This window comes from Quercus lobata, chromosome 4, assembly GCF_001633185.2.
Source record: "Quercus lobata isolate SW786 chromosome 4, ValleyOak3.0 Primary Assembly, whole genome shotgun sequence".
Lineage (NCBI taxonomy): Eukaryota > Viridiplantae > Streptophyta > Magnoliopsida > Fagales > Fagaceae > Quercus > Quercus lobata.
In genome coordinates, this window is record NC_044907.1 from 8,785,170 (window position 1) to 8,805,129 (window position 19,960).

At 33.0% G+C, this 19,960-nt stretch overlaps 1 protein-coding gene and 1 long non-coding RNA gene across 8 annotated transcripts; both read left to right on the top strand.

Moving 5' to 3' along the window:
- The first annotated feature begins 3,641 nt into the window (after window positions 1–3,641).
- LOC115984518 (putative disease resistance protein RGA4) lies at window positions 3,642–11,035 on the top strand. The gene is made up of 9 exons (XM_031107537.1): window positions 3,642–6,802; window positions 6,905–7,008; window positions 7,689–7,869; window positions 7,966–8,214; window positions 8,463–8,771; window positions 9,041–9,495; window positions 9,574–9,821; window positions 10,352–10,447; window positions 10,552–11,035. Exons 1-3 carry the CDS (start codon window positions 3,689–3,691, stop codon window positions 7,705–7,707), a joined length of 3,237 nt encoding a protein of 1,078 aa, XP_030963397.1. The 5' UTR covers window positions 3,642–3,688; the 3' UTR covers window positions 7,708–7,869; window positions 7,966–8,214; window positions 8,463–8,771; window positions 9,041–9,495; window positions 9,574–9,821; window positions 10,352–10,447; window positions 10,552–11,035.
- Window positions 11,036–15,659: 4,624 nt separating this feature from the next.
- On the top strand, window positions 15,660–19,008 carry LOC115983659. 7 transcript variants are annotated; one of them, XR_004090149.1, is made up of 6 exons: window positions 15,660–16,284; window positions 16,808–16,915; window positions 17,002–17,053; window positions 17,485–17,562; window positions 18,754–18,850; window positions 18,949–19,008. It is a non-coding gene; the product is annotated as an uncharacterized LOC115983659 (long non-coding RNA). The 7 variants fall into 7 exon arrangements; XR_004090151.1 differs by lacking the exon at window positions 16,808–16,915 and having other exon boundaries at window positions 15,660–16,119; window positions 16,210–16,284; XR_004090146.1 differs by lacking the exon at window positions 16,808–16,915.
- The last annotated feature ends 952 nt before the right edge of the window (window positions 19,009–19,960 follow it).

A 19,960-nucleotide genomic window follows, 5' to 3' on the forward strand; every position in this document is an offset into this window, starting at 1 on the left:
TTTTAAAAATTTATTAATTTGTTCCTAAGCACAAACATCAATTAAAACCGTTTAAAAATACCCTTGTTCCTCATGTTTCCGTCTCTATTTTTGGCTGTTATTTTTCTATCATTGGCAACACACACACACATACACTCTCTTGTGCATATAATTGTCATAATGCAACAACTATGAGACCTATGCAATCAAGACAAGTGGGGAAGCAAAGTGACATAGAGGTAGAACTCTCCAATGGTGTTAAGTGTAGTTTGCGCTTAAGGAGCAAATTTGGTATTCTTGAAAATTTTTGATAGTATATGATATAAGCCTAAGCCTCAAGAGTGGTTTTTGTATTTTACCCTATATAATAAAATTTGAATTCTAAAAATTGCAATTATGTCAAGTGGTTATAATCACATTACACCAAATAATTACCTAATATTAAAAAATTTAGTAAACTATATTAATTCTTTTATAGTTCGGGATGATTTCAAATTGAACCCTAAATTTTAAAAAGTTTAATTTAAAACCATGAGCTTTTTAAATCTTTTCAATCAACTGTCTCAATGTTTCACTAATAATAATAATAATTCACATAAATTACCACAAAAACTTATCTAGCAGCCACAAAAAAAAAAAAAAAAAATCATTTCATAAAATTATACATTACATGAGATTCTTGAAATTATATAATAACCAGATTTGTAATTGTTGTCTACAAAACACTCTGCAATAAATTTTTTTTTTTTTAATTGCGAGTGTTTTATAGACAACAATTACAAATCTCACAATAAAATTAATATCATATAAACTCATGTCTAAATCATATATTATAATATAATGTATAATAAAAGTTGAAATCTCAAATTAGTGTGAAAACACTAAAACTTGTTCAGAACCCCAATTTAAAAAATTACGGTTAGATTGCTTTTACTCTAACTTATGTAAGTGCAGAATAAAAGTAAATGATCGCAATAAACCGGTAACACTATTTTAAGCCATATGCAAGCAAGCAACAACAATAATAAAGCTTAAAGAGTAAGGTTTCGGCGATCCTCAAAGTCGAAATCGATCCACTAGTGAATAAGTTGGAGTACACAAATAATAAAATGCCCTCCAAGCTTAGTCTATCCAATGTACTTGAGCTCTCCAAGTTTCTGCTACCAATAGACTTCTCGGAGTTTTGTCTTCGTTAGCTTCCTAGATCCCGCAATACTGTCAGATTGCATCCACCAAGCCTCACCAGCTTCTTTTGGCAAATCCAAAATGCTTCCCAAGCTCCAAAACACTCTCTACACTCTGAATAGGTATGAGTTGTATTTGAGTAGAAATATCCTCTCAAGGTATAACAATGGAAGAGGGGATGGAGAAGAGACTACAAGGATTTCTCACTAAAGGATAAGTAGCTCTCTAAAAGGTAGGTGTGCTGTGTTGTAGAAACCTATCTAGGGTTTTCTCTTTGAATAGCCCATTTTTACTTTTGTGGGTAAAGGGGTATATATAGTATGGATGAAGGGTATAAAAGTTACACTTAAAATCCTTCAGGCAGAGAGTTTCGCAGGTACCTCGCGAGATGGTATGTCTCGCAAAGTACTTGTGAAATATAGCCTTGCACTTAACTTTTTAGCTTCCAGCATGTGCTTTTTACATGACCTTTTCACGAGTTCCTTTACTCGCGAGTTAGTCGCGAAATTGCACTGATCTTCATTGCATGCTTAATTCTTCACCAACTTAATACTAAACCCACTACAATAAAATCTCACAAAATACAAGGAAATAATTTAATACAATTACAACATTTTTTGTCATGGAATAAAGCCAACATAAAATATAGTTGTAAATCACAACTTTACAAAAGTTTTTTTCCTGCATATTGTGGTTATTTTAAGTGGACGCATTCTTGATGTTTTCATTATTCTTATTATTTATTATGTTTTTTCTGTTTATGACATGTGGTGCATCATAAGTACATTAAATAATTAACATAGTTGCACTTAGTGAAATTCCATTGCAATGTTTGAAAAAGTTTAAAATCCAACTAAAACAATTCTACCACCAAGAGTTTCTAGAATTTATTTTAAAAAAAAGTTTCATTATTTATTTTATATTTTAAATATTTTATCATAATTTTTTATTATAATAAAAAAAATTGGGTAGTATATGTTGTGGTTGCCCTGCATGATTTAATGCACTGTTTTAAAATTGGGACAGATCAGTAGGTTCAACCTAGAATCGAACTGGCCCAAACCGAGAAACTTGAGAAAAAAATACGGTGACTAGTATCTTTTTTGGTTCTTTGACCTTTCCGGTATTTAAAACCATGGTTCAGTGTAAGGATTATTGTTGTACAGAATTAATCTTTTGTTATGTGGCTCATTTAAGTACGTTAAAATAAAAGTTAAAATTATTTAGATATGTAATACTATGTTACTAAATATTTAAATGGAATGTAATGACATAGTGGTTCATATGTAAACATAGTACCTATTTACATAGGCTTGAATAACCCTAAGAGTGACCAACGTAATGAATTGATCGACTCGCATTCAAATAAGTGACGCGCATTTGAATCCCGCTTATACCAAAAGGAAATTAATTGATGTTTTGGATTGGTAGTAGAGACTAGTATACATTTGGAAATTTCTTATTTTCATTAGCTTATTTGCATAATGTGAGACAAAAAGCTAAAAGTTAGATTATTTGAATAACGCAAGACTTAGAGGCTCTTCATTTTTCTTTTTTCTTTCTTCTAAAGGTTAATAATTTTCATTTACCATAATTCAAAGTTGCTACATTAAAACATTTTCCCATAAAAAAAAAAAATTACGAGTGTGATGAGATTTATGTGTTTGTGGGTAAAATGAATTTTTTTTTTTTTTGGTATATAAATCTCACCACACTCTAGGTATTTTTGTGATTGAAAAATATAGTAACTCCGAATTATGATAAATGAAAATTATTAACATTTAGAAAAGAAGAATAGAAGAACCTTTTTTTTCTTTTTAAAAAGGTGAGAAAAAAAAATATTTTAAAAGTAGGTTTCTTTCTTGCAAAAGAGATTTAAAGAAAAAATAAGGGTGGGTTACCGGGTTTTGATAGGAGTTATTGTAACAAATTTAAATTTTGATAGTGGTTTAGTGGAGTGGAAAGTTTTTTTTTTTTGTTGATAAGTAGGGTTGTTTTGAAACATGGGTCAGTAGAAGAGTGGTTCTATTTTGTAGGCATTATTTTACATGGAGTTAGAAATATATATATTTTTACCGAGTTGTCCCATGTTTTATCCCAACTTAATTGTAGGGTGCAGGGGTATTTTTGTACCACAAAATTGTTCATCTAAATAAGTTTCTTAAATAGTAGTATAAATATAAATATTGAGTATATACAGATATAGAAATAGATTAGTATAGTTATCCAAAAAAAAATATTAATATAGTTTTCTATATATATATTAATTAAATTTTTGTTTATCAAAAAAAATTAAATTATTAATATAGTTTCAATTTATTTACAAAATTTTTTTAATTAATCCATACATTAAAAAAAAATTCGTCCATTCATATCATAATACCATATAATATAGGAATAAAAAAGAGAGGGAAAATAAGCGCGCTCTATATCTTTGATCTATCTGCTCCATCCTCCTCTCATAGAAATAGTTCTCATCGTAACCTTCTCACAAAGATAGCATTCATTCAATTCTCAGCAAGAAATGGCGGAAGAAAGGGCGGAAGTAGTTCTATTCAACGTTTCTGCGGGAATCATCGAGAAAGCGGGCAACCTCACAGTCCAAGAGATTGGACTACTCTGGGGTGTCAAACACGAGACTCAAAAGCTCAGCAAGACAGTGTCGGCAATCAGTGCTGTGCTACTGGATGCAGAGAAGAAGCAGTGGAACAGTGAAGTCAAACAGTGGCTGACAACGCTGAAGGACCCCATTTATGAGGCTGATGACTTGGTGGATGACATCTTCACTGAAACTTCAAGACTGCAACGGATGACTCGGAATAAGACGGCAAAAGAGGTAAGCATCTTCTTTTCCAAATCCAACCAGCTTGTTTATGGTCATAAAATGGGCCATAAAGTTAAGGCAGTGAGGGAGAAGCTAGATGCTGTTGCAGCAGATAGGACGTTCTACTTGGTAGAACATCTTGAGGAGACACAAGTTAGGAATAGGGCGAGAGAGACTCATTCATTTGTAGGTGCTGAAGCAGTTATTGGGAGAGAGAATGATAAGCAGGCAATTATAGAAATTCTTTTGGATTCTAATGTTGAGGAGAATGTTTCGATTCTTCCTATAGTTGGAATCGGAGGGTTAGGGAAAACCACGTTAGCTGAACTTGTATTCAATGATGAAGAATTTAAGAAACATTTTGACCAAAAATTTTGGGTGTGTGTCTCGGATGACTTTGAGGTAAGAGTAATTGTTGAGAAAATTATGGAGTGTGCACAAAATGAAAAACCAAGAAACCTTGAAATGAACACTCTGGTTAATGAGCTTAAGAAAGAAATTGATGGAAAGAGATACTTACTTGTTTTGGATGATGTATGGAATGATAATCATGAAAAATGGCTTAGCTTAAAAAATATTTTAATGAGTGGTGCAAAAGGCAGTAGAATTTTAGTGACAGTACGCGAGGAGAGGGTTGCAAATATTGTACAAACAATGAAACCATACTTTTTAAGGGGTTTAAGTGAACATGAGGTTTGGCTTTTATTTAAGAAAATGGCTTTTGAAAATGGCGAAGAGCCAAAGAATCCAATCATTAAGTCAATTGGAATGGAAATAATTGAAAAGTGTAGAGGAGTCCCTCTTGCCATAAGGAGTATAGGAAGTTTATTATATTTTAAAAACCCTGAAAAAGATTGGTTGTCATTTAAGGATAATGAACTTTTGAAAGTAACTAATATCCTGCAAACACTCAAGTTAAGTTATGATCATCTTCCGTCATACTTGAAGCAGTGTTTTACTTATTGTTGTTTATTTCCAAAGGATTACAAAATTCATAAAATAACATTGATTAAAATGTGGATAGCTCAAGGGTTCATTAGGTCTTCAAGTCTAGACCAATGCTTGGAAGATATTGGTCATGAGTATTTTATGGATTTGCTTTGGAGATCATTCTTTCAAGAAGTTGAGGAAGATCAAAGGGGTAATATATTACAATTTAAAATGCACGATCTTATGTATGATCTTGCAAAATCAATAGCAGCATCTGATAGCACCATTTCTTATTTACAAGAGGAAGACATTCATGAGAAAACACTCCATGTATCATTTGATAAAACAATACTCTCATCATGGGGAATTCCAATCTCATCGTATGAAGCAAGAAGGATAAGAACATTTCATTTGCTAGGTGGTTCACGATATCTAGATAAAAGATTGGATGAGTCAACTTGTGATGCAATTGTTTCAAGTTTTAAGTTCATACGCTTGTTGGATCTACATGATATGAAAATTGAATCAATTCCAAGTTCTATCGGGGAGTTGAGACATTTAAGGTATCTCGATGTATCTTATAATCCCATCTATATGCTTCCTAGTTCCATCACAAGATTGCATAATTTGCAAACACTTAGACTCTTTGAATGTAACATTAAAGAATTGCCTATTGATATTAACAAATTAGTCAATCTCACACATATTGATGGGGAATTGCATTTGACTCATATGCCACGTGGACTGGGGCAATTAACTAAGCTTCAAACATTGTTACAATTTGTGATGAGCCGGAATAGCTCTTTAGACTTCAAGCACCACGGTGGATTGAAGGAACTCAACGGGCTAAACAAGCTTAGAGGAACACTAGAGATTAAGGGATTGAGACACGGGAAAGAAGCTGCATCAGAATCTAAGGATTCAAATATGAAAGAGAAAATACATCTTCAAGACTTGACGTTATCCTGGAGAAAAGAAGAGGTGGATGAGTCCAACGTTGGGTATAATGAAGAGTCACTTGAAGCCTTGCTCCCACACGGCCCTCTTTCAAATCTTCAACTACTGTATTTAAATGGATACGGTGGACTGAGATTTCCAAGTGCGATTTCTTCGCTTTCAAATCTTGTAGAATTTTCCTTATACGCCTGTAACAAATGCCAACATCTTCCACCGTTGGATCAGTTTCATTCCCTCAAAACTCTCTATCTTTATAAAATGAATGATTTGGAGTACATATCAGAGAGAGAAAACAACGGGGAGTTCTCTGATTCTTCATTCCTCCCATCTCTAGAGCAACTCACAATTCAACATTGCCCTAATCTAAAAGGATGGTGGCAACGACAGAGGGATTCTGTTGAGGAGTTCCATAATCATTCACTGCCTTCATTTCCTCATCTTTCCAACTTACTAATTCAGGAATGCCCTAAGCTGATATCCTTACCTCTCTTTCCATATCTCGAAGAGCTAGTGCTGGATAAATGTAGCTTGAAGCCATTGGAGCAAACACTGAGAATGGAGGTGATAAACACGGAAACCCCAAAGAACCTAACATCAATAGCAGCAACATCAACCTCTTCTTCTTCTACACTTGCCGCTTCCTCGTTCATCCCTCTCTCCAAATTGAAGTCCATGGAAATTTGGATTATGGAGGAAACTCTACCCAAGGAGATGATGTGCAACCTCATTTCTCTCCAAGATTTAACGATACATAATTGTTGTGGTCCTCTCCCTCTCTCTCGACATCTCACTGCCCTTCAGTATTTGACAGTTGGTGGTTCTAAAGAGGTTGATTTAACAAACGATGGAGACGAGATGGAATGGCATGGCCTTCAGAGCCTTCGCCACCTACATTTCTTGTACCTTCCAAATTTGGCCACTCTACCGGTGGGTATTCAATATCTCACCTCTTTGCAGACACTGCGAATTTATGGTTGTCGAAGTTTGTCGGCTATACCGGAGTGGATCTGTAACCTTACCTCTTTGCAGACACTGCGAATTTGGGATTGTCCCATCTTATCGAAAAGATGCGAAAGGGAAGCGGGTGAAGATTGGAGCAAGATTGAGCACATCCCAGACTTACGTATAGACAGGTAGCTATCTAAGTCTCTCTTTTATCCCAGTCCTTGATAGAACATCAAAATTCCAATTTCTTCTTCTTCACTAAATTTCCTGGTAATTAAATTTCAGATGAATAACCTACTCTTACGATTTGGAGCTTAATCAAACCTTTTGGGCGCTGCAATTGCTCAACAAGTCAACAAATTCACCGGTAATATCTCTTTTCTTTTTTTCCTCTTTTAGATGCTCATAGGATTTTCATTCTTTAATTTATGACTTCCCATATTAGGAAAAAGAATATGTGAATTTTTCCACATCTATTTCTTCATTTTGGCAAATTACATCTTTGTATTTTGAACTGAGTTGATCTGTTTTATATGCTTTACAAACAGAGTAAAAGATCAATGGTACAAGACGATATCGGGTAATATTGTGAGAAGAATAAAATCTGGTAGCCATTTTGCGGGAAGTAGCATGTTGTGCAGGTATTTGGTTGATTTAATTTCAATTTCTTGTTATATCTACAGAACTTTTTATTTTTTTGGGGTAAATACTACTATATCTTCAAATAATGATAGACAGTTTAGTATCTGAATTAACAGAGTAATTTTTGTATTTCATCCTGATTTTATTTCAGTATTTGTAAAACACAGTCTTGATACTGAATAGTCCTCACTTTTCAATTTTTAATAAAAAATTTCATTTGTTGTAGGAGACCTATCATTCAGTAAGGGATTTAGCACATCTGAAGCTTCATTCTATTTATATATGTACGCAATTTTCTGGAATTGGCTTACAAGGTGAAGGCGAGGCCCCATCTCAATCAAGCTAAATCAGAAAGATCAATGCTTTTAAATGTGCACTTCCTCTCTGCATGATTCTCTTGACTGATGGTTAGCACTCTTTCTATCTCTCATCTGTTGATTGTGGGAATTTTCTTTTTGAATGGTAATTTTTATTTATTTTTGAGGTGGCTATGTCACTTTTAGGATAATGAAGCATGAAGCAATGCAGGATATTGGAGAGGTGGATTCGCCGCTGATATTTGTGCCCTTACCAGTGAGGATTTCCCAAAGATTTGTAGATACTGGGAATTCATCAGTGTCCCATCTTACCACAAAGATGCAAAAGGAAGTATGTGAGATTTTCCATAAGATTTGTTACATCCTAGAGTTGGAAGGAGAGGTTTTCCATAAGATTTGTTACATCCTAGAGTTGGAATGAGATCCAATTTAGTGGTAAGAAAACTTATGTCTACATATCATTGTTTTTTCCCTGTCCTTGATAGAAATCAAAATCAAAATTTCTTCTTTGTTCTCTCCAAGAAATGGAGCTTAATGAAAAACTTTTTGGTTTCAACAACAACTCAATGGTATTAGTATTTTTGTTCTCTACAACTCAACAAAATATGTGAATTTTCCTTTTATCTATTTCTTAATTGATCCATGTATTTCAATGAGAATGCTATTTGAACTTGCTCTGACAGAAAAGTGGTTGATATACAACTTACTGAAGAAAATAAGAGATTAGCATTGTCAGGATCCATGTTCAAGTGACTAGCTGTTTTGTAGGGAAAATACATATTGTGCAAGGTCCAGACTTGATCCATGTATATCGATGAGAATACCATCTGAACTTGCTCTGACAGAAAAGTGGTTGATTTACAACTTACTAAAGAAAATAAGAGATTAGCATTGTCAGGATCCATGTTCAAGTGACTAGCTGTTTTGCAGGGAAAATACATAATTTTCCAGTGAGATGGCTCCTTAGACTTTCCATGAACAACGATTTCTTGGTGAGTGCATTCGGTTCATTAGCATGACATTTTCTTTCATCTTTGAAATTGCCTTACATTCTTAAGTACGCTTGGCATACAAAATAATCCACCAATGGACAATTATGGTTATGACGCCTATGGCATATCACTTGAATCCAGCACCTTCTAGTCTCAATAACAGGAACTCTGTTTTCACAAGGCTTTAAATGGAATGCTAAATAATTGCATGCTTAATGGCATTGAGGTGTCTACTATTGAACTAAATTTGGCTGTTTTTATGAGTGCAGTTAGTGGACTACCGGCATTGACAGAGCTACAGTTCCTTCTCTTTTGTAGACTTTGTTGATCATTTACATTTTAGCTTGTAATTCTTTAGAGGTTTTCTGCTGCTTGTATGGGTAGAGGTCCACTCATTTTAATAAATCTTTTATTAAGCCAAAAATATATATATATATATATATATGATTGCTAAATAACTATAGCTATCAAACAAAAGACAACAAATGAGTACCCTTCCAACTGTTTGGGTCTGCAAGTAAAATTATGAATACATTATTGTTACTAATAGGAACTCCTCTCTTCATATTGCTCATATTAATGTTTCAATTATTTTCACTTTCTTGGTAGTGGTTCTTGTATCGGTGAGTATTGGAATTGGGCACATGTTCCAGAAGTTTCATTCTATGAATCAAGTTAGATATATCAACACTTTACTGGACAGAAATTTGCATTCAAGGAGAAGGTAAGGCTCTGTCTCAATTCATCCAAATAAAACTCCTAGTTTTCTACCTGACTCTTATTTGACATTTTTTCTTACTAGAAATTATGAAATGTTCCAAGTATGCCAAATAAAATTGCTGCACAAATGATTGCAAAGGTTTTCCACAACAATTTTCTCTGGTAGCAGCTTTTCAGAACCCATGGAAAAATGGGCTTCTAAATTCTTATTGTCTCAACTGATTAACAAGTGGATTAGAGAGTTTTTTTTCCCGCCAAGGAGTTTTCCATTGATCAGACTATCTGTGGTTAGTTTGCAGTTCCTGGAGATTTTATTGGTCCTCCTTGGTGGTTAGTTTCTCTCACATTTAAACATCAAAATGGATTGTTTATCTTAGAAATTTTTGATTGGTTGATAAATGTGTGAAGTGTGCTTTCTAGATATTGTGAGAAAGAATTTATTTTCGCTTAATGGATAAAATTTAAGTATAAGTACCTGCACTCACTAACTTTAGGAAACAAAAGCCTCATATAGCATTCAATTACAAAATTTGCATTATTGCTTTTTTCACCCACAAGATTTTCAAAATATTTCTTAAGATAATCACCATATGAATGTTTGGATGAAGTTCCATATTATTTTGTTTAAGCATTAATTATGTGTTTGAGACTTTGAGTTCTTTCTTCTTCCACGAGAGTGGAAAATTAACCACATGTGCAATTAGCTAACCTTATTTGAATGCATTTCTTGTTAGGCACTGATCAACTCAGAATTTTCAATATGTTAATTGGAGTTAACACAATTAATCAATTTCATTTGTTATTCATCCAATATTAAGCTTTGTCCTAACAAATGCCAGGTTACGCTTTTTTTTTTGCAGATTAGATGACAAGAGCAACAAATGTCATCTCATAGCACTGTGAAGTCCACCACCTTGGAGGACTTGTGCTTTTGTGAAGTAGAATGGAAAATAAGGGTAAGTGGATATAATAAAATAAAAACATCAATTTTTGGTTTTGTATTTGGTTGATTGCGTCTGCATGACTTGCATATTGTCTTATGATAGACTTCTATGTCTAGAAAAATGTTTAGGTATCATGTTGGAGCAGATATAAATTTGATTTTAAACCAAGAAGAGAATGAGAATTAGCAGATGAAGGAAGCAATTGAAGGAGTTCTTGTTTGTTCCATGTAGTCAGAGACCTAACAACCATCAAGAAGAGCTTCTCTATCCCCAACTGGGAGGGATATTCTTAAGTTAGGAATTCAACCACCAATGTCAAGTGTGAAAGTCAAATTTGAGCCGTATCTGACTTGGACTCCTTTTGTTGACTTTGGCTTGGACTCTACTCCTTTTTGGTTTTGTACTGTACTTGGTTTAGGATTTGAATCATTTTCCTACTACCCCTTGACTTGGGGTACTGTATATATGTGGGCTCTTTATGTAAATATCTTCAGCCTTGGCTCTTGTCAACTGAGAGAGTGAGAGTTCTTTGAATGTATTTGGAGTTAAGGTTCTATGAGAGTGTCTTTGTATCACATTTGTAATCTCCTTATTTTCTTAGTGAAACTTTCTTGACACCGCCTGTGGATGTAGGCCTAAGACTGAACCACGTAAATCTGTCTTCTTGTGTGATTCTTTCTTCTATTTTTCTGTTTATATTCACAAAAACCCATTATTATTCTCTACACTTACAAAAAATTGACATTAAAACTTCTGCTATGTCAATAGATCTCTACTATTGATCCCTCTCTCCTGCTAGTCATTTAGAAAGGTAATCTATTCCCCCTTTAGCTTTTGGTTATTTCATTGGCAGAAAACTTGCAAGCTTGATTTTGTTTCATTCCTTTTTGTCCCCATTTCTTTGGATGAATTTTGCAATTCTAAGTATGTTTAGTGTTGCTGTGAGCTATACAATGAGTTTTTCATAGTTTATCTCCTTAAGTTTAAGGCATCCATAATTTCTTTATTTTATTTGTGCATTTTGATGAGTACATGTTTATATATGTACTTGGTTGAAAAGTACTTGTAAATCAAGCTTCATGTAGTGGAATTTTATGAATATACCAATTCAATCTCTGCAAATTGCAGATATATGCATTTGATAATCTGGAGATCAATTATCTTGCGTGCTTTCCTATTATCATTTAGTTCCACTTACTGGACCAATTTATCTGCCTAAAAAATTTCAATATCTCCTGTAAATAGATATTTGCTAATTGTCAGGTGTAATTTTCTTACCCCTTTCTATTTGGTTAGGGAGCACAATTTTTGTACCTCAAAGTTTGCCCTATATAGAGGAGAAGAGCTATAAAGTTGAACCAGTTGATTATAAATGTTGATTAGATCAAGCTCTAGAGACAAACAGTGAGACCTTTTTTGCGAAGAAGAGGCACTATCTTGGTCTAAAAATCGATGATTTATGTTATGACTGCTAGATAGATAAATAAGATCTTTGTAAGAACGTATTTACTGTTTTTTTCATAGTATGTTCAAGTGCAACAGATGCAATTAGCATGTTATAGTTTATCCTTCTGTGTAGTGTGGATATCATTGAAGTGCTCTGTCCTCAATTAGATACCACTACATACTCTACATATCTACAGCGTAGCATACCAACAAACATGCAGGAGAAATCAAAAGCAAAAGCATTGCCTTTAACCCATTGGTTTAAGTTCTCCAAAAATCCTTGTTAAACTGATATTATTGAAGGGAAAGGGAATGATTATTACATGTTGGCGTCAATCTATATATTTAAGTGGCTTGTAGATTCAGTTGACAACAAAACTGTAGACATTTCATTAAACATTCTGCTAATGGTAAATGCCTTCAATATCTATTTTTTCAATAAATGCCAATTTTTTTAAATATAATAAAATTAAATTCTATAGCATTGCTTAAAGCTATAATAGTGATGATACTATGTTTTTAGCTTTTTTATTTTTATTTTTATTTTTTTTTTTTAATTTTTTGAGTAATTGACCTGCCATGAATTTGTGTGTGGTAAACTGGTTATGTGTTTAATTATATCATAATTAATTATGATAAAAATGGTGATTGAGGTATAAAATTTGGAGTAATGCTTTAGGCACAAATTATTTTACAACATTTTTACAAAATGTTGATGTGGCCAGTCTCTTATTGGTTTTCATCTAGGTCCATCATTAATATCACATTTTTATTTACTAATAATCACTTACCACATCAGCAGTTTGTAAAAATTTTTGTAAAATAATTTATATCTCTAGCATTATTCTAAAATTTGTTACCTTGGAGAATTGACTTATTTAAAAAGAATTTTTTAAAAATAAAACTTTTATTCTTCTAATGAAAGCACTTTAAAGTTTAAACCTTAATTATTTGATTATTGTTTTGAGAAAATGTACCTCACCGTTCATTCTTATTCCATATTAATATATAATATGCGACTTCAAGCATATTTTATTCAAATAATAGTATTAATAATAAATAAGTCAAGAAATATGTTGTAAACCCTATTTTTCATTGAGTTAAAACATTAGTTGCTTGCTTCCATGGATGTAGGCATGAATCAAGAAAAAATTGGAGATCAATTATCTAATTACAAATTATAGATTTATGCATTTCATAATTTGGCTTGAAAAAAAATTTGGAGATAAATTATCATGCCTGCTTATTACTAGTTAGCTCCACTAGCTGAACCAATTTACATGCCTCTTAATGTCTCAATGTCTCTTTATGATTAAAATTTAAGCCTAGATATCTGCTAATTGTTAGTTACATTTTTTTTTACCCATTTCTATTTAATAGGGAAGCTAGATTTTGTACCTTGAAGATTGCACTATATGGAGGTTAGAAGCTCTAAAATTGAGTGAATTGATTTTATTTGTAAATATTGTTTAGTTGAAAGTCTAGAGACATTTTGTGCCTTTTTCCCCAAGAAAATACACCATCTTGGTTTAAAATTTCTTTATGCCTTGGTAAGGACTGATTTGTGCATGATTTTATATACATGACTGGTAGGTATTGTTGTTATCAGAAAATGCTGCAACTAGCATGTTGGTCATACTTATACCAATAGTGTGGATAATTAATAGGCCCTGTTCTTGACTAGATACATCAACAACATGGTATTCCAACAATTGTGTAAGAATCACATTATGACATGTACTTACAGGCTAACATTTCCATTGTAATTAAGAAACCTTGTTAGTAGCTTTTGAATTTGTTCTCTATCAGTTTATACATTTTTTTTTTTGCTAAACCACTATCAGTTTATACATAGTAATTAGAAAGGAGCAAAAAGCATAAGCCTTAAAAGTCCTTGCTGAGATGCTATCAAAAAAGGGATAATTATTCAATGTAGGAACTAGTCTCTGTTTTTCAAGCGGTTTGTAGCCCCAGTTTAGAATGAATATGCAAATATTTTATTGAAGTGCAAGCTTCTGCTGTTAAAGTGGATTGCTCACATTAACTTATTTTCTATAGCCTTCTGATCATCACATAAACTTATTTAAAGCAATGGCCCATATGCCTATTATTGCATTCACTAGATTACCTGGACCGGCCCATTAGAACTTGGACTCCCTTCCTTGCAACGTGATCCAACGGTGCATGGTCTGAATATATACATTATTTTTTGGGTAAATAAAATTAGGTATGTAAAAATCCAAAGTTTATATCATATTTTAGATTGGGTATCAGATTTGATGATTTTGTCAATTAAAGTCCCAAATTAATAAAATCGTTTCAATTTAAGACATTCATTTAAGTTATTATGACAGTAAAAAAGCTTATAAAAGCTGGAATTTGTTAATAAAATCTTGTGTTTTACGGAAGACTTATTCATCAATCAATTTAGAGAGAGAGAGAGAGAGAGAGATTGTTTTGGCTCTACAATTGTACATAATAATGTAAATAAATAATATGAATAATGTTATGTCTATAACACTTTCACAGCAAATTATAAACGACAGTTATTAGAATAAAGAGTCTAGCGACCTTATTAAATATCAAGTATTAAATGGCATGACTCTCACATTAAAATGTGAAATTTGGAAGCAGTTTCAATTTCTTGGCTTGAATCATCCATGTAGGTAACTCACATATAGTATTATAATTTCCCTTTTTAGAGTAATTCTTGTCCTTTTTTTTTTTTTTTTTTTCCTTCGTCTCTTCCTTCACTTCTTCAGGACTTGATTCTTATTGACACTAGATTGTGTGAAATATATGTATCCTGGTGCTACTTGCATACATACTAATTTTATAAATTCTCATTTAATTGTGCTTCAGATGCATTGCTACAGGACAAGAAGTGGAGAGTAGATGACTATCCAATATATAAATTGATATTTGGGGGTGCTTCTGACGGCATAATTATGTTGATATATGTTGATGACTGCTTTTATAAATAGTGGAAGTATCCAGGTGATTTTGAAGAATTCTGTATTTGATTTTAGATTTCTAAGGGCTAATGTTACTTGGTCAAAAGCTGAGTGATTTGAGTGTTATCTCCATTTTTTCTTTTCTGGTAGCCTGGTTTTCATTGAAAACACAGCTTAATTTTTAGAGTTTTAGATCTGCATAATTTCATGGGTTGATTTCACTTTGTGCTCCACTTGGAGTAGGGCCGGCTGAATGGGTGAGCAAAAGATGTGGTCGCTTAAGGCCCCAAGTAAAAAAAAAGGCTCCCAAATTTTAACCAATAGGGTTATTTATAATAAATAAATAAAATAATATTTTTTTCCCAAATGAAAAACAAATAAAAAAGAGAGAAAAATGCAACGTCCACAATATTTTTCACAACACTTTTACAACTAATACTAAGTAGTAGGTTGTTACAATTTGTTATTGATGGCAAAAAAATAATTATAGTAATATTTTCAAATAGAAAACAAAAAACAACTTAAAACTTAGGATTTGTTGTAAAAAAATATTGTGAATGTTACACTTCTAAAAAAAATAAGAATTGAGTTAGCAAACTTTTACTAGTTTTCATATAAGTCTATTACTAACATCACTCTTTTACTTACCAATACAATCTGTCACACCAATAAGTATGAAAAATTTTGTCAAATTTTTCTATCTATAAAATTTCTTAAAAAAAAAAAAATTCTAAGTAGTTCATGATAATGTAATTTTGTATATAAAACAAGATAATCAATTTTTGCCTTAGGCCTCCAAATGCATCAAGCGGCCCTGACTTGGACTAGATTTCTCATCACAGTACTATCTTTTTCTTACTTTCTCATCACACATTGGCCTCAAGTTTAAAAATCGGGCTGTCAATCTTGGATTTTATTCTTTGGACTTTATTTTGGTATGAATATTCTTCATAACTCCACCATGTTTTCATTATTACCCCGATTTATAATGAGATTGCACACTTTTCCATCAATGTTGCAAATAGAATAGAAAATGCTGGTTCTCAACCAATCTTCCTTGCTTTCTTTATTCAGCACAAAGAGAGTCTTCTTCATTAAGTGTTATACCTTCCTCATCTTCAAATTCTTCTCTGATTTCTTCATGTAAGGACTGATAAACAGGTTCCTTACTTTCTTGTTTTATCTATCATACATTGGCATAAGAGATTCTTTCTTGTCATAAGTGCAAGACGCTATTCTCCTTCATAGTCTTCAACAATTTCTTCACACAACTGATTAGCATAGGTAGGGGCTTTGGATTGTTGATCAAATTCCTCTAGTTCATCACAAAGAGTGCTTTTCCATCGAGGGTTTGCGTTGCTAATCATTTTGCAGTTTATTTGTGGGAAGAATCAAATCTGGCAACCACACTGCAGGAATTAGCTTGTTGAGTAGGAGTGTATTCAGCAGGTTCAATTTCTTTTTTTATATGAACTTCCAGCTTGCTGTTATATTTACAGATTTTTTTTTTTTTTTTTGGCTAAGTACCATTTTGCTAAAGATAATGACAGACAGTTTGGTATTTGAGTTTAGAATAATGTCTGTATTTCCCAATTTTGTCTAAAAACTTAGTCTTAATTGAAAACACTGCCTGATATTTAAATCAATTACCAATTTCAAATTAAATGGATCCTATATACTATTGGAGCAACAATGTACCATATTTTTTTGGTAAGTAACAACAAAGTACCATATTTTCTCACTTTGATTTTTAAATTGTAGTTTGGCATGGGTTAAGAAAAAGAAAAAAAAAATCTCTAGCATGTATTTCATACACTAATTATGGATTTTATATAACTAGAGACATGTTAATTACTGTTATTGTCTCTACCTACTAAATGTTACAGTCAACACCATTATTTTTTTGTGAAGATAATCTTTCTACAGATTTAGCAACAGAACCTGATGTATCATTTTAAAGTGTGTGCTTCAGGATTTGATCATGTGAATTAATATTGGCATCTTTCCACACATCTCTAGAATCCTTTCTGTCAATATTTCCTTTGGTTCTTCTTTGACATCTTCAAAACCCGATTGACATGTAGGTTGTCTTTCATACTATGTGACTTGATGCAATCCATCTCTGTACTAATAGTCTTATATCGATGCTTTTTTATTGTATTTCAGTTGCATTGGCATGGGACTAGAAGCAGAGAGTTAATGAGGACCCACGTATAAGGTATGACAGTGCTTCTAAAGGCATAGTTATGTTGAGATACAGGGACAAGTGCTTTTGTATTATGAACTAAGGACACTTTATTTGGGGTGCCGTACTTGTGTTGGACACGCGACATGTCTGGGACACTTGCGGGACAAGGGAACAAGAGGAATCAAATACCCTTTCACAAAACAAAGAGAGCATTCTTGCACTTATAGTAATAGTGCATTTGAAAATTAATAAATATTCTTATTTTTTATTTGTATTCTAATTTCTAAACATCCTTTAATAGTCATGAATTCACTTTATTATTTAGTTTTGCTCTTAAATTGATATATACTTAACATTATGTGAAAAATAAATGCTTAACAATATATAGAAAATATAAATAAAAATATATTTAATAATTATTTAATAGATGTGTTCTGCTGTGTCCTATTTTTTCAAAACAGTGTTGCATGTCGTACTCCTACAGGTACCGTGTCCATGCTTCCAGTTTATATGCAAGTAGCCTCATGACTCTGTGAGAGGTAAGCCTATGTCTCTAAAATTGTAATGGTTTAATTTCTGCTTTTGCTAGGAGAACACGTTTCTTCAAACCTAACTAGTACGATAAACTAGCAATAAAACTATGGTAACTATCTTGCTCCTTGCCTAATTAAATCTTTACGAGTAGATTAGGTTTCAATTTGTTTTTTCTCTTTTTTTGGGCAATATGGTAAACTAAGTATTACTGTCTTGGATGAAAATCCATAACTTGGTCTTCAAACTCAAAGTACTCCCTGATTTCAAGGATAGCTTAGTTTCATGGTGAAATATTCTTGGACTGCTCAATCAGCAAGAGTTCCTTGAAAGAGGATTGTTTGAATAAGATGTTGCCCGTAAGGGGGTGGATTGTGAAGGACCAAAGGGAGATGCAATCCTAGAGTCTCACATCACCAAGGGAAGCACATGGTGATGTGCTTATAAGGGGTAATCTTCCTTTAATGTGCAGAGGCCTTTTCTCTCACTACACAGTTGAGCTGGGGTCATGACAAATAGCTTTAATTCTGGTCATGGTCTGAATTGTGCTAAATTGTAGTTGATTGTATCAAGTGAGAATTGTTCTGCTCTACTGGGTCTGTACATCTTTGAACTTGCTTGCTTCCCTTTTTTTGGGACTAGCAGAGACTTTATTGTATCAGTCTTTTTGTGCTATATATATTGGTCCTCCTTGTTGGTTGGTTTCTCTCACATTTAGACATCAGTTCCTATAATAGATTTTTTATCTTAGAAATATTTGATTGGATGGTAAACATGTCATGCTTTCTAGATTTTTTGATAAAGAAGTTATTCCAGCTTAATAATTAAAATGAAAATCGTACCTTCACTCACTGTAGGAAGCAAACACTTCATATAGAAGTCAATTACAACATTTGTGTTTTTGTTTTCTCTGCCAACAAGATTTTCGAAAGATTTCTTAAGATAATCACAATAAAAATGTTAAAGGTGTAGTTTCATCTTATTTGTTTTTAGCGTTGCTGTGTTTGAATCATTTCTACTTCCATGAGACTGAAAATTCACCGCATGTGCAGTGAGCCGACCTTATTTGAATGTGTTTCAACCTGTTAATTGGAGTTAACATAATTAAACAATTTCATTTGTCATTCATCCAGTAATTTGATAATAGATGATCGTATTATTTTTTGTCCTAACTAATGCCAGGTTACTCTTTTTTGCAGATTATATGACAAGACCAACTAATATCATCTCATAGCATTGTGAACTCCGCCACCTTCAAGAGACTTGTGCTTTTGTGCAATAGAGTGGAAAATAAGGGTAAGTGGTCATTATTAAATAACTTTATCAGTTTTTGTTTTGTTTCTTTTTAGATAACTGCGTCTTATGACTCACTTCTGCATCCAACAAACGTTTAGGTATCATGTTGGAGCAGATATCAAGTTGATGATGCAGCCAGTTGTTTGGCTGCTAAACCACGAAGAAAATGAAGAACTAGCAGATGCGTGAAGCAATTGAAGGCGTTCTTGTTTGTTCCATGTGGTGGAAGACCTAACAACCAACAAGAAGAGGTGCCCTGGACTCATACATTACTGGCCTGCTGAAATATCATAATCTATCAATGATCTTGCAGTTCCCTTCTGTGCAAGAAATAAGTATAACAAAAGAGAGAAGATATAGCACCAGCACTGAGATTACAAGCTCCAATGACACATGATGATAAAGATTACAAAGTAACCTTGTTGGCGTGGCTTGAATATGTTAGGTGTGAAAGTCAAATTTGAGTTGTATTTGGCTTGGACTCGTTTTGTCGACTTTGGTTAGGACTCTGGTATTTTAATCAAGTTCCACAAACTATACATGGTTTGGGATTTGAGTCATTCTTTTGCTACACCTCTACTTTGGTAATATATATGTGGGCTCTTTGTGAAATCTCTTGAGCCTTCGCTTTTGTATTTTGAGAGAGAGAGAGTTCTTTGGGTGTATTTGGGGTTTGGGTCCAGTGAGAGTGTCTTTGTGCCACATTTATAATCTTCGTATTTTCTTAGTGAAACTTTCTTGATGTTGCCCGTGGATGTAGGCCTAAAGCTGAATCACATAAATCTTTGTCTCTCATGTAATAATGTTATTATTTCTTCTCTTTTCTATTTCTATTTCGCATAAACCCACTACTATTGGCTACACTTTCAGCGTATTAGCATTAAAACTTCTGATATATCAACTGATCTTTTCTATTGATTTCTCTCCTACTAGTCATTCAGAAAGGTGAACTATCCCTTCTTCTTTTTTTGGTTATTTCATTGGCACAAAGAACCTGCGACCTTGTTTTTGTTTCTTTTCTCACCTTTTTGGTTAGATTTTTCAAGTCTAAGTATGTTCAGTGTTGCTGTGAGTTATGCCATGATTGGAAAAAGGTGGAGATTAATTTAT